This window comes from Erigeron canadensis, chromosome 5, assembly GCF_010389155.1.
Source record: "Erigeron canadensis isolate Cc75 chromosome 5, C_canadensis_v1, whole genome shotgun sequence".
Classification (NCBI taxonomy): Eukaryota; Viridiplantae; Streptophyta; class Magnoliopsida; order Asterales; family Asteraceae; genus Erigeron; species Erigeron canadensis.
In genome coordinates this window covers 34,572,700-34,586,209 of record NC_057765.1, presented here as the reverse complement: position 1 = coordinate 34,586,209, position 13,510 = coordinate 34,572,700, and the positions used below count along the sequence as shown (strand labels likewise).

Sequence of the window (13,510 nt, the reverse complement as noted above, 5' to 3'; positions counted from 1 at the left end):
TTATATCCGTTTTGATTGATTTTTTAAATTTTATTTTGGTTCTTTATTTCGTTGTTATGTTTTCCAAGTTTAAATGGTTTAAACTTGCTTTTTTTTAATATGAAAATTTTCTTCTTCGTTGGTTTACTTTTATTCAATTTTTATATATTAGTTTAAACAATCTTATTTTATTTTATTTATGTTTTGTTATATGTTAAACTTTGTTCCATAATACTATTTCTATTTTATTATGTTAAAATACGGATTTGGTTCATAATTATCTAATTATGAATATAGATCTTAAGTTTTAAATTGATAACGTTTGAATTTAAGTTTATGATTTTTATCAACAAGAATTTTAAATTATAAAATATCTTGCCCCGTAGAACGGTTTAAAGACGACAGGAGGTCCCCTGGATGCTTTCCGCAAATTGCTTCAAGTGCCACCACTCCAAAGCTATACACGTCACATTTCTCTGTCAAAATCATGCTATATGCAAGTTCTATATGATTATAACAAAAGATTGTTAGTAAAGATTTAACTAAGATTGGACGTAAAAGAAGCATAAATCTGTGTATATACTACCTAGAGCAATGTATCCCAAGGTTCCTGCTACAACCGTTTGGTTGGACGAATCACAGTCAAGGAATCGTGCTGCTCCAAAATCGACAACAAATCCTTCCATCTTAGAGTTCAAGGCATGAGTTACCTGTTTGACAATGTTCACCCTCTTGATCCAATCCAATTGGACGACAAATTCAGAGATTTTTTTTGAAACGGGCATATTTCAAGGGTGTTTTGTCAAACAAGTTTTCGGAAAAAAAAAATATAAAACCAGTTATTCCGGTATTTAAAATACCGGATTCAAAAATTCTAGTCGAATCCGGTATTTGAAATACCGGTTTCAAAAAGAATATTTGAATCCGGTATTTCAAATACCGGATTCGACATTGATGTGACTGACTGGTACAGTGGACGTTGACCGGTACAGTGGTTGACTACACGTACTTCGAAACCGGTATTTGAAAAACCGGTTTCGAGGTAATCCTAACACGTGTCGCAGCCTGGTGAAACCCTAATTTGAAATGTAAACCTAATTAAATGTTTGTTGTATATATATAATATGTGATGGCTTGTTCTTCATCATTAAACATTATCAGTACTCAACAAACATTTTTAGATAACATTTCAAACACTTTCATAAATAAAATGGCTTCTTCTTCATCATTCAAACCCATTGTAGTTCAGTTAATATGGGATGATCATGTATCATTCATAAATGGGATCCTTCAAAATACAGATCCATCGAAAAGAAGAAGTTTTCCCATTTTCCACATGATGACTTATTCACAAATTTGTGATATGACTTACAGTTGTTTTGGTGTTTCAAAACAACAGTTCAAACTGCAATTATATTTGTGGTATGAATTTAAGGGTGTTTCTTTTAGGAACTTAATTACGGATGATAATACTTTGGCAATGATTTATCATCTCGGTGAAGCGCAATTTGAAGTGAAGTTCGAGCCTACTTTTACAAACCAGTTGTTAAGCTTGACTCAAAGCCAATGTTATTTCTAAGGAAGTAACGAACCAGAAGATGAAAAGAACGAAGGTGATGAAGACAATGATGATGATGAAGACGATGACGATGATGAAGGCAACAACAATGAAGACGATGAAGATGTTCAAGATGATGATGATGAAATTGATCCAATGGGTGTTGGATCAAGTGACGAGGCACCTTATACAAGTGATGATACCATTGACAACTATAGCGTTGATGGGGATGTATCTGGAAACGAAGAAGAAGAAGGGGCCCATGCACAAGGTCCTTTGGAGCATCAACAACTTCTTAGTCTCGTCGATGATAATGAAGATGCTCTAATGCCATTCAATGAAGTTCAAGAAGATGTGGTATTTTGAATATGTATTAATTTGATGTAAGTTGATGTAACTTTTATATCCATGTTGTTTTTCTTTTTTTATAAAATTTCAATTAAACAATATTATAAAAAACAGATATATATTAAAAAAAAATACAGATAGTTATTAACACAAACATAAGAAAAAATTACGAGATAAATATAATTTATCTATGCCCCCCCAGTTCCACATCCCGGTGGATTGCCACGTTCTCGGTTACTTCTTCGCTGCTCGAGCACGTCGTCCTCTTCTTCTCCTTCATCATTTGGCAGTTGAGAAGAACCAATATAAGGAGAGAAGTCTTGCATCGGATAAGGAGAAATGTTTCGAGCCGGTGGACCAGTTCCGTAATAAAAATCAGGATTAAAATGATGTGGAGGGAGATCAAACAGATTAGTTGGTCCTGCATTTGGGGTATAATAATTCAGGGTTTGAAAGCTACCCATGAATAAGTTACCCGGGAACATTTGATGGGTTGCTGAAGTCGAGGCTCCAGCCTGTGGGTTACTCGGTTGGTAACTTTGAAACCCTGAATTTGGTGTCGACCTAAACACAGTTTGGGTATTAAAACTGGAAGGACCACCAGCCCAATTAGAAGGACTAGCACCAGAACTGGAAGGAGCTTGATAACTTTGGGAGGGAGGCATTTCAAATGGCTGTGGCTCAGGAAACTGCCAATTTTGAGACGAATAATTCATTCGTTCTCCCTGTCGAGTCAACGAAAATGTCTCCCTCGTTATTGTTCTAAAATCCCCAAACAAGTGACTTATTTGCGGATTTGCTTCTTGTTGTAGACGAGCTCGCTCGTCAACCTGTACCAAACTGTCTTGCCGCGCACATTTAAATATTAGTAACAAATTAATATTTATTAGTAGTAAGGTTTATTTAATAAAAATAAACTTATATAAACTTGTTGGTTAACGCCCCATTGAGGGTACTGGCCTGGAGGCTGTTGCTGACCGGGCTTACCGACTGTTAAGACGGTACGCTCCAAATACCACTGCATATAGCCTGGTGCACAGGTGGTCCCTCGGTCTCCGTGGTGGATCCGCTGCGCCCGGTTGTTCCACTGGTCGATATAGTCGGCGTGTACTTCACAGTAATCGGCCCTCGCTTTTCGCATTTTGATAAGGGTCTTATGCTGTGCTGGGGCCACCAAAGCATCATTATCAGGTATGGCTTGTATCAATCCGAACTATCTAGCAACTCTATCTGCTAGATGAACCTCCACTTCCTCCTAACAAATCAAGGGACCCATGTATCTCCATATGCTTCGACCAGTCTTACAACTCGGGGGGAGTATGTTGATGAAGTTGGTATACGGAGTCCATTAGAACTGCATTAATTAAAAAGTATTAAAAGATATTAAAATGTATTAATTTTTATAACTTAAAAGATATTAACATATTATAACTTAGAAATTAATAACTACATATAACTTAAAACGTATTAAAACATATGAATTATTACCTGGTCAGGCGTGAGCGCATTGAAAAAAGAACGAAACGAAATTATACAGTGTACCGGTGTATCACGATTTGAGTGGTCTCCACACCACTTGTTTGCTAAACAACTTCCGTAATCATACACTTCTTCTTCTTCTCCGTCATCCGGTTTGTATGGCATGACTCGTGGGGCAATGCGTGGGAATCTTTCCCACGCCCAATACTGCAACAACAACAACGGTCCATCAATGCCCTGTCTAGAAGGCCAAGTCCCCTTAGACATATTCCTATACAAACAACAAAGGGTTGCTGAACCCCAGCTCCTTCGACCCGCTATGCTCAGGTCTCCCAGAAACGAGAATCAGGAAAAAGCTGCAAACCAATAAGAGCTAAAATAACCCGTCTAGCTACTTGTTTGCAACACTCCTCATCATTCGGGTCCCAATGTTCAAAAGTAATCGTACCTGCCAACCGATTAAATTTCATCCGACCTTTGCGCAAGTCGTCATTTTCCAGGTAAATACCCAGATACTCCTAACACAAATTCTTCCAATATTCAACATTTCGGGTCTCTGTAACCCACTGACCACACACCGGTGGTCCCTGTATGGGTAAACCCCATATCACCTGCACATCTTGCAAGGTGACAGTCGCTTCACCGACAGGAAGGTGAAACGTGTTGGTTTCCGGATGCCGTCCCTCAGTCAACGCGATGATCAAAGAATGATCAAGTTGGCATGTATATGCCTGGAAGAGTTCGTAAAACCCAGCACTTTTGATATAGTATACAACCTCATTGGGCACACCATCTTGCAGTTGTCTGTTAAGACCTCCATCACCTCTTCTGCAATGTGGCTCTTCTGTCAGGGCACGGTCATGGGAGATGTTGTATGACCGATGTTCATCTGCAGCTTGTAGCCACAACAACTCTGGGTTTCTATGAACACAACTAACACTAATAGATGCCGTTTTTTATTGTGAAAATGTTGCTTTGATAAATTGCTGGTTGCTTATATGAGAAATATATGTTTTTGCGTGACCATCTATGAGTAAATATGCATGTATATATACAGTAGAAAGTCTGTTACGTTGCATGGGGTTTTTTGTCTCGATTTGAATCCGATTTTTGAAATACCGGATTCATAGTCATGTCACTGTCACTTTACTGCCCTCTACTGCCACCTTTCTTGCACCTCTGAACCACCGTCACATCACATCAATTAGGGTTCACCTGGCTAAGACACGTGTTAGGGTTAGGACGAAACCGGTTTTTCAAATACCGGTTTCGAAGTACGTGAAGACAACCACTGTTCATGTCAACATGCAATGTCAGATTTTGTCACATCAATGTCGAATCCGGTATTTGAAATACCGGATTCAAATATTCTTTTTGAAACCGGTATTTCAAATACCGGATTCGACTAGACTTTTTTAATCCGGTATTTCAAATATCGGAATAACTGGTTTTATATTTTTTTTTTTGAAACTTGTTGGACAAAACACCCTTGAAATACGCCTGTTTCAAAAAAAAATTTCACTATTACTCAGAGCGCAAAATAGGCTACCCTTTTCCATATATTCATAAACAAGGAAGTTGCATTTGTTATGCAAACAAAAACCATACAGTTTGACAATGTTTTTGTGCCTTAGGTTTGTCAGCACTTGGACCTCATTCTTAAAACTCTGGTCAAATGCTTGTTGCTCTGCTTCAAACCGATGGAGTTTTTTTAAAGCAAATACCCTACCACTGGGCAGTTTGGCTTCATAAACACTGCCATATCCACCGGTTCCAATGCAGTATTTGAGGTCAAAGTCCTTCGTAGCCATGATGAAGTCTTCATATGCAATTGTTCCATCGTAGTTCAATATCGTGCACACATCTCCATGTTTTATCAATTCAATATGAGTTTTACTTGTTGGGGTCTTTATACGACGGTAAAGAACATAACAAAGTATTAAGAAGCTAACTCCAAAGAAGAGAGGAAGAAAAATATCCAAATAGTGGGAAGATCTTCTAGTGAAGTCGTTGTTTGATAAGTCAACAACTCCATACGGTGGGTATTGTAGATTATGAGGAATGATCCCAGTGAGATGATTGTTAGAAAGATTAATGTGTGTGTAAGAATATTTTAATTCTAAAAATGGTACCTTTCCTACTAAATTATTACTACTAAGGTCCAGATACTCTAAAAAATTGCAAACACGTGGTGTTGTGATGCCTCCAGTCAAAAGATTATTAGATAGGTCTAAATGTCTCAGATTACATGGATCTTGAAACTTCATGACGTTTCCTGAAAGATTGTTGAATGACAGAGCGAGATATGAAAGTTTTGACAGCTTTTCAGATTCTTGAGGAAGAGGACCCTCAAGATTGTTATGATTAAGGTCGAGAGAATGTAAGTTGGCCAAATTTACTAATTCTATAGGGATGGGGCCACTGATTCGGTTCATGCCGAGGTTTAAAAATGTCAGTTTGCTAAGATTACGAAAATTTATAGGGATTGGGCCATGAAGAAAGTTGTCGCCCAGGTTCAAGCTTTCTAGATGTTGCAAGTTACTTAGTTCTTGTGGGATAGATGCATTCAAGTGATTTGTGCTCAAGTCAAGGACTATGAGATTGACCATGGAACCAAAAGATGGTGGAATTGAACCAGTAAGACCCGTCCTTATAGGACGTTTTCCCGGCGTCTGCCGCTATTAGTACCGTAGCGTCTTGGCCTGCGTCTTGGCCTGCGTCTTGTTTGTTTCTCCCAATTCTAGACGAGCGGCAAAAGTGATTGTGGGTCACGAAATGGAGATTAGCCGTTGCCAAAATAAAAAAAAAACATTTTTTAAACCAAAATTTAAAACCAACGGCTAGTTGGTTGAATTTTTTATTTTTAATTTCTTACTCCTATTTAAACCTCATTTACACTACCATTCCAAAACACAACAATCTAAACATATCTATTCTTATAACTTTTAAAGCATTTTAATCACACACTACTACCAAAAATGTCTGATTCATCATCATCATCCTCTAGTGACGATTATATATCAAACGATTACGAAGTACTCAATAATGTTGTTACGCAAATGAATGTTATTTTCAATCCCCAAGTCATAGGTGCATGTCTTAACGTTATCTTTGACGAAGAAGAAAACCAACACCAAGAAGCGTCAAGTTCTTCAAGACCCAAGTTTACTAGAAGGGTGATCTCGCGAGATCACGTGGGTGCCGCAAAGCTTTTATACGATCATTACTTTGCGCCAGAACCAACTTAACCACCTGATATGTTTCGTAGAAGGTTCCGAATGCGAAAGGAAATGTTTCTGCGCATAGTGCGAGACATAAACTCCTTTGAAAGCAGTGAACCGCTACCGAAAAACTTTCAGTTCTTCCACAAAGGCGCGACAGATGCTACTGGTCGTCCCGGTTTCAACATTTTCCAATAATGTACTTCTGCTATACGCCAGTTAGTGTATAGCTTTAAGGCTGATGCTTTAGATGAGTACTTGCAGATGGCTCAAGATACGGGCTATCTGTTTAGACACTTTCTGCAAATGTGTGATACACCTTTATCAACACGAGTACTTGAGAAGGCCAACAGAAGCCGATATCGAGCGGTTAACTGCCAAACATGAGCAGGTTCATGGTTTTTCAGGAATGCTTGGTAGCATAGATTGCATGCATTAGGGTTGGAGGAACTGTCCAGTGGCATGGCAAGGGCAGTACACCCAGGGCGACAAGGAACTGCCCAGTGGCATGGCAATGGGCAGTAAGTTGGTTTCCACCGAGATAAAGGGATTCTAAATGGGTGAGATTGGTGAGTGAAACAGGTATGTTACCACTGAAACGGTTCATAGAAAGATAAAGGATTTCTAAATGGGTGAGATTGGTGAGTGAAACAGGTATGTTACCACTGAACGGTTCATAGAAAGATAAAGGATTTCTAAATGGGTGAGATTGGTGAGTGAAACAGGTATGTTACCACTGAAACGGTTCATAAAATGATCAAGGATTTCTAAATGGGTGAGATTGGTGAGTGAAACGGGTATGTTACTACTGAAATTGTTGCTAAAAAGAGCAAGGTATCTTAAATGGGCGAGATTGGTGAGTGAAACAGGTATGTTACCACTGAAATTGTTGCTAGAAAGATCAAGTAGTTGCAAATGGGTGAGATTGTTCAGTGAAACAGGTAACATACCAGTGAGGCGATTCCCTGCAAGTGTGAGCACGCTCAGCTTTGATAGCAAACCAATCTCCTCTGGAATGCTTCCTTCAAGCGTAGAGAAGTCTTCAATGACAAGGAGATCGAGGTTCGGAAATGCAGAAAAGTCTAGGCTTTGCAGATCATATGGACCTTCAGAGGAACCATAAATGGGGTAGTAGATATATATAGAAAATACACTTCCTGCTTCATTGCATATGATTCCGTACCAATCTTTACAATGATCTGAAGCATTTAAATATCCCGGCCACCATTTAGATGCAAGCAAAAGCTTTTCTCTCTAACGAACTGTTAAAATCATTAGTAGCATTTGTCTTAGATAACATAGTAAACCGGAACATCATAAATAATACAGGGAGAAGAACCATCTGATGAATGGGACTAGTAATTTTATTGGAGGAAATACTACATGCATGACATCATCATTGTTTGATAATTAACAGTCAATGAATTAATATTAATATGCATATATAATATAGATATTGGATTCATTTTTGGTTTAAGTCTAACACGTTATTTTGTAGTTTGTACAACTCCTTTTTACACAGAAGACCTTAAGTCAACGAATTGTTTTATTCCAAATGTTCTAACCCACCATATGGATCGGTTCATTTTATTTTCATTATTAATCTAAAACTCTTCTGGTTCATAGAAAAGAAAATAACTTTTGATTTTCACATTACAAATAATCCCCGACTTACGATTTTTAAATTTGGACCCGTTTAGACATAGTATCAGAATGTGGAAACAAAGAAACATATCGGTTAAGCCCGTTAACTAACTGTCTATCTTTATATATATGCAAAATGTTATAGTTTAAAATTTAAATGCCAAATTTTAAGAATCGAGCAGAGGCAATGAGCCAATGAAATGAAAAAGCACTTGTATATATAGTTATCCGCGGGTACGTACGTACTGCAATGAGCCAATGAAAAAGCACTTGTATGTATAGTTATACGCGGGTACAATAATGGTAAAACACTTTGCGGATACTATATCTATGTATAAGAATATATTAGATGATTTTAACGTGAAAATTCTTGTGAAATGATTTTCATCGTGGGCCGAGACTTTGGATTTGTGAGAATGCATGCCCATGCTAGTTGAAAGACCCGAGCAATTTCCGTACGAATCAGTTGGTCGGTTGGATAAGGCAGTCGCGGGTCCAATACATCGTCCAATAATATATCTTTACCACTAGAACGGTTTAAAGACGAGAGGAGTTCCCTGGGATGCTTTCCGCAAATTGCTTCAAGTGCCACCACCCCAAAGCTATACACGTCACATTTCTCTGTCACAGTCATGCTATACCAATGTTTACAATGATCTGAAGCATTTGAATATCTCGACCACCAGTTAGTTGCAAGCAAAGCTTTTCTCTCTAACAAATTAATGTTATGATCAACAGTAGCACTTGTTGTCGATAACATAATGAAGAGGAGCATCATAAATAATACAATGAGTAGAATCATCATCTGATGAATGGGAGACGTAATATTATTGGAGGAAATACTACATGACATCATCATTGTTTAATAACTAACAGTTAAAGAACAAATATTAATATGCATAATATATATCTTTTATATATAATAAAGAAGGATTGTTTTTTAAACTATTTTTAGAAATAATTATGATGTGTGATATCTATAAATTTTTTAAAAATATTTTTATTCTATTTATGATGTCATATTTGGTTAATAATCTTTTTAAAATTATTATATTATATTATATAAATAAAAAAGAATTGTGATAACATATAAGTTTTAAAATTTATGTACTCTCATGCATCTTTTTAATTAATTATAACATCATCATATTAATTTTATAATATCCTTCTTTTTATAAATATATCTCATTAATATAAATTTTTATTAAATGTTCACACTATAATGTAAGTTTTTAATCACCTTAATTTTTTGTTATAATAGGCAGAAAACTATAGTTCTTTTTGGATAGGTTTTACTTTTTTGTTTTTATCATCCGTATGTGTTTCAACATGTGTCCACAGCTGCACATGTTCTGTTTCCCTTTAGTTTCGTTATCTACATAATAACTTATTATAACCTTTCAATTTATTTAACGTTGTTATTATATATTTTAACATGATAATATATTTTAAAACTACCCGGATATAATTCAGTTAATTTGTAAAGCGTTTATAAGTTAACCCGGGTTGAACCCGGGTTGATTAGCTAGTATATATATATACAAGGATTTTTACCCTGCACGATGCGCGGCTCTTGGATTATATTTTCAAAACTTTTAGTATTGAATCAATAAAATCTCTAATAAGCAACGTTTCAATAAAAAATTATATAAAATAATTGAAAATATTTAAAAATCAAATATTCAAAATTTTCTTAATAGTCAAATCCACTACATAAATAAGTGGACAAACAAAAAATTTAAAATACATACAAACAATTAGCAACAATAATTTTGTGAAATAAACTTGTTATATTGATTTAATATAAAACACATATTGATATAGACGCTTCTATATGTTAGTAATTAACAAACTTATATATTGGAAAAAAGGTGTGTTAAGTCTGGGATTCACTGAAAGAGACTTGACAATCTGACACATGTCGTCAGCAATTCTCTAACAAGTCATCAGCAGATGAAGAGACTTGTTCAGCGGGATGCATGCTGATCTAAGTTTGTCATGGCGGGAAATATTTAAACTACATGAAGACAAAAAGGTCACGTGGTGGTTAACCAACTGTAATTTACCCTGAATGGTAATGTACATGTTGGGACCAAAGCAAGGGTTCTCTCTCTCTCTCACCCGATTTGGTATAGAAGACAATGGGCACATGATTTAAGTACCATGAGCCAATTGGAAGTCGACAACCACCATCAAGTCGCAATCAAAGCAGGTTGTGTTGCCCCAAGTCTTCCCCTATATAAAGCAGCACAGCCACATTGTATTAAGTGCGTCTGGCCATCTTAAAAGTGTGTGTCACTTGAAAATTGTCTAAGTCTTTCTTGTCTATTTAGACTTAGCAATCATCTATGTTCTTTTGTATTCTTGTAAGTCAAGTGTAAGATCAACCATGTATTCATCGTTTAATAAATGATACATATGATTATCCTTGCATTGATGTATTGCAATTGAACTTTACATTGTTCTTGTTACTTACTTACTTTCTTTCTTGTATACTTAATTAAAACATAAGTTGTGCATTCTTGGACCGTCAAGTGGTATCAGAGCCATCCGTTCCTAAATCATTGGAACAAGATCTGTTTGCCTTCTTTTGTTTATATTTAAGATTTCTGTTCTTTAATTCCTCTTAATTTCTTTTTAACAAGAACCATGTCTTCTGTTCCCAGCCTTGTGAACACAGGTGACTTTGGCTACGTGTCAACACCTCCTAAGTTCGAGCCCAAAGATTTTGGGTCTTGGAAGGAGAGAATGCTTCTACACATCGCTGGTGTGGAACCCTATTTAATGACTATATTAACTGAGGGTCCATACGTACCCATGTATGTCCAAAGGACTCCAGGAGCTACACCTGAAGCTCCTGAAATAGTCACTGACCTGGTTAAACCAGAGGTCCAATGGACAGATGAAGAAAGAAAGCTGGTAAATCTTGATGCTAGACTTAAAAACATGATTATAGTTACCCTCCCTACTGAAATCATGAAACTGGTCATCAAGTATCCCTCTTCAAAGGAAGTATGGGATAGACTCGTCAGCACCTATGAAGGTTCTGTTGACCTCATTAAAATCAAGAAAATTGATTTGAAAAGAGCTTATGAAAATTTCTTCTCCCTTCCCGATGAAAGTCTTGAGAGCACCTACACTCGCTTTAAAGGGTTGCTCAATGATATGACAAATGTTGGCATTACCCATGATAACTTTGAGGTATGTCACAAATTCATTGATTCTCTTCCTCTTAAGTGGCAAAACTTAAGACAAACTCTTCGTACAACGAAGAAAATCCAAGACTTTGATCTTGAAGAACTTTTTGGCACTCTTCAATTCGAAGAAAGAGCATTGGCTCAAAATATTCGAGCGTCTGCTGATGCCAAAAGACATGCTGGCTCTTCCACTTCTTCTTCAGTCAGCATCTCTCCTTATCCAATTTCTGACCCTATTGCTCTTGTTTCCATTGAGCCCATCGATCTCTATGATGGTGCCAGTACCTCTAATCTTCCAGCATCAATTCAGACTCTCATGAATGAGCTGGATGATGAAGAAAAACAAGAAATGTTTAATGACTTCATGGGCTTTGCCCTGGTTGCTGGAAGAAAATACTCAAAAAGATGGAATAATCGAAAAACGATTACTTCCCTCAAACCTCCTGTTGACAAATCACAGGAAGAGTGCTGGAGGTGTGGCAGGGAAGGCCATTATCAGAAGGAGTGTAGAGTCTCCTTACCCAATCCTGCTGCCTCCAAAACTAATTCTTCCAAATCTGCTGATGAATATAGGAACAAATATTATCAGCTGAAGGCAAAGGTTGCTGAAACAGAGGATAAAGTCCCAGCAAAAGGACTGAATGCTGAAGAACATGATTGGGCTGACTCAGATGATTCTGATGATGACGATTATGTTGATGCCATGTGCCTTATGGGACTTGCTGACAGTGATGCTCTGACCAAGGATCAAGTCTCCTCTAGTCAGTGGGTAAACGTCACTGTTAAAAAGGTACACTCTCTTCTCTCTTCGTCTAATCAAGACAAGACCAAAATAATTGAGTCTTTGTCTTGTGATCTTCAGTTCGTAGAAAGTCTACGTGCTGAACTTCAATCTAAACTTAACTCTGCTGGAATAGAGTTGAGTGAAAAGTCTGAAAAACTTATGAAATTGAAAAATGTTCATGTTGAACTTCAATCTCATGAGTTGATGACTCAAAAACTTCAACTTGAGAATGAATCTCTCAAGGCTGAAGTCTCTAATTTAAAGAAGATTGTGACCTCCTGGTCAAAGGCTACTAAATTTCATCATCAATGCTTGAGCGAACAAGTCCCTGCTCAAGTACAAGCGGTAATTGGTGGCAATTTTGATGCTGTTGCCTCCATTGCTGACTCCTTTAAAGATGATGTAAAGCCTGAAGTATCCATTCCTCCACCTTGTTCATCTTCCATCTCACTGGATGAAATGAAAAAGTGGTATTTTGTCAAGGGTCAAAATGACTATCATGCTGAGATGGACATCAAAGCTTCAGCATCTTCCAGTGTTTCCTCCCCTTTAAATGCTAAAAGTACTAGTCCTTCTACCAGTACTTTCAACATGTTCTCCCATCTCCCTATTGTTGGCATGATGCCACATGAAGGGAGAGTTCAAAATTCTCCACCAAGAACCTTCAATGGAGATATCTCTAGTGATGGGTATGTACCCATTGCTCCTCAACCTCTATCTTCAAAAGGTGCTGAGCCTTTTAAAAGAAGCACCATTGCTGCTCCCTATGACTATGGTATCCCTCAGCAGGATCATCATGTCGATCAGCAACTTTCTGGTGCTAAATCTTCTCAACTTGAACCTTCACATACAACTTCTATGTCAGAACAAGTATACAGAAAGGTCAGGTTTGCTGATGAAAGACAACAGCAAGTACCTCCCACAAAGGGTGTACATGCTGATGCTGTATCTCATTCCTTACCTCCAAAATCAAATCTAAGGCATGTTACTCCAAAAAGAGGAAGACAGCCTTCTCAAAATAGACCTATAACTCCTCAGCGAGGATATTTGCCTCATCAGCAAACAAGGTCTATTACTCCTCAAAGAGGACATGTGCCCTCTCAGCAGTATCAATCCTCTTTTTCCAACAAGGAGTATCTACCTCATAGGCAATTGAGGTCGACCACTCCAAAACGTCCAGTCAGATCCACAACTCCTATTTGTGAGAATCTGCCTCAGCAGGGTTCCTCCTCTTTTCATCCTGCTGGGAAGCAAGCATGGACCATGATTAGAGGACATCAGCCTCCTCAAAATCATCATG

The 13,510-nt window shown here is 37.4% G+C and overlaps 1 protein-coding gene across 1 annotated transcript; it reads right to left on the bottom strand.

Annotated features, from left to right (window-relative positions):
- Positions 1-342: 342 nt before the first annotated feature.
- On the bottom strand, positions 343-5,973 carry LOC122601666 (MDIS1-interacting receptor like kinase 2-like). Its single transcript, XM_043774408.1, has 4 exons — positions 4,887-5,973; positions 3,541-3,554; positions 566-728; positions 343-482 (listed from the first exon to the last, which is right to left on the bottom strand). The coding sequence occupies exons 1-4, from the start codon at positions 5,971-5,973 to the stop codon at positions 343-345; spliced, it is 1,404 nt and encodes a 467-aa protein (XP_043630343.1).
- Positions 5,974-13,510: the final 7,537 nt, after the last annotated feature.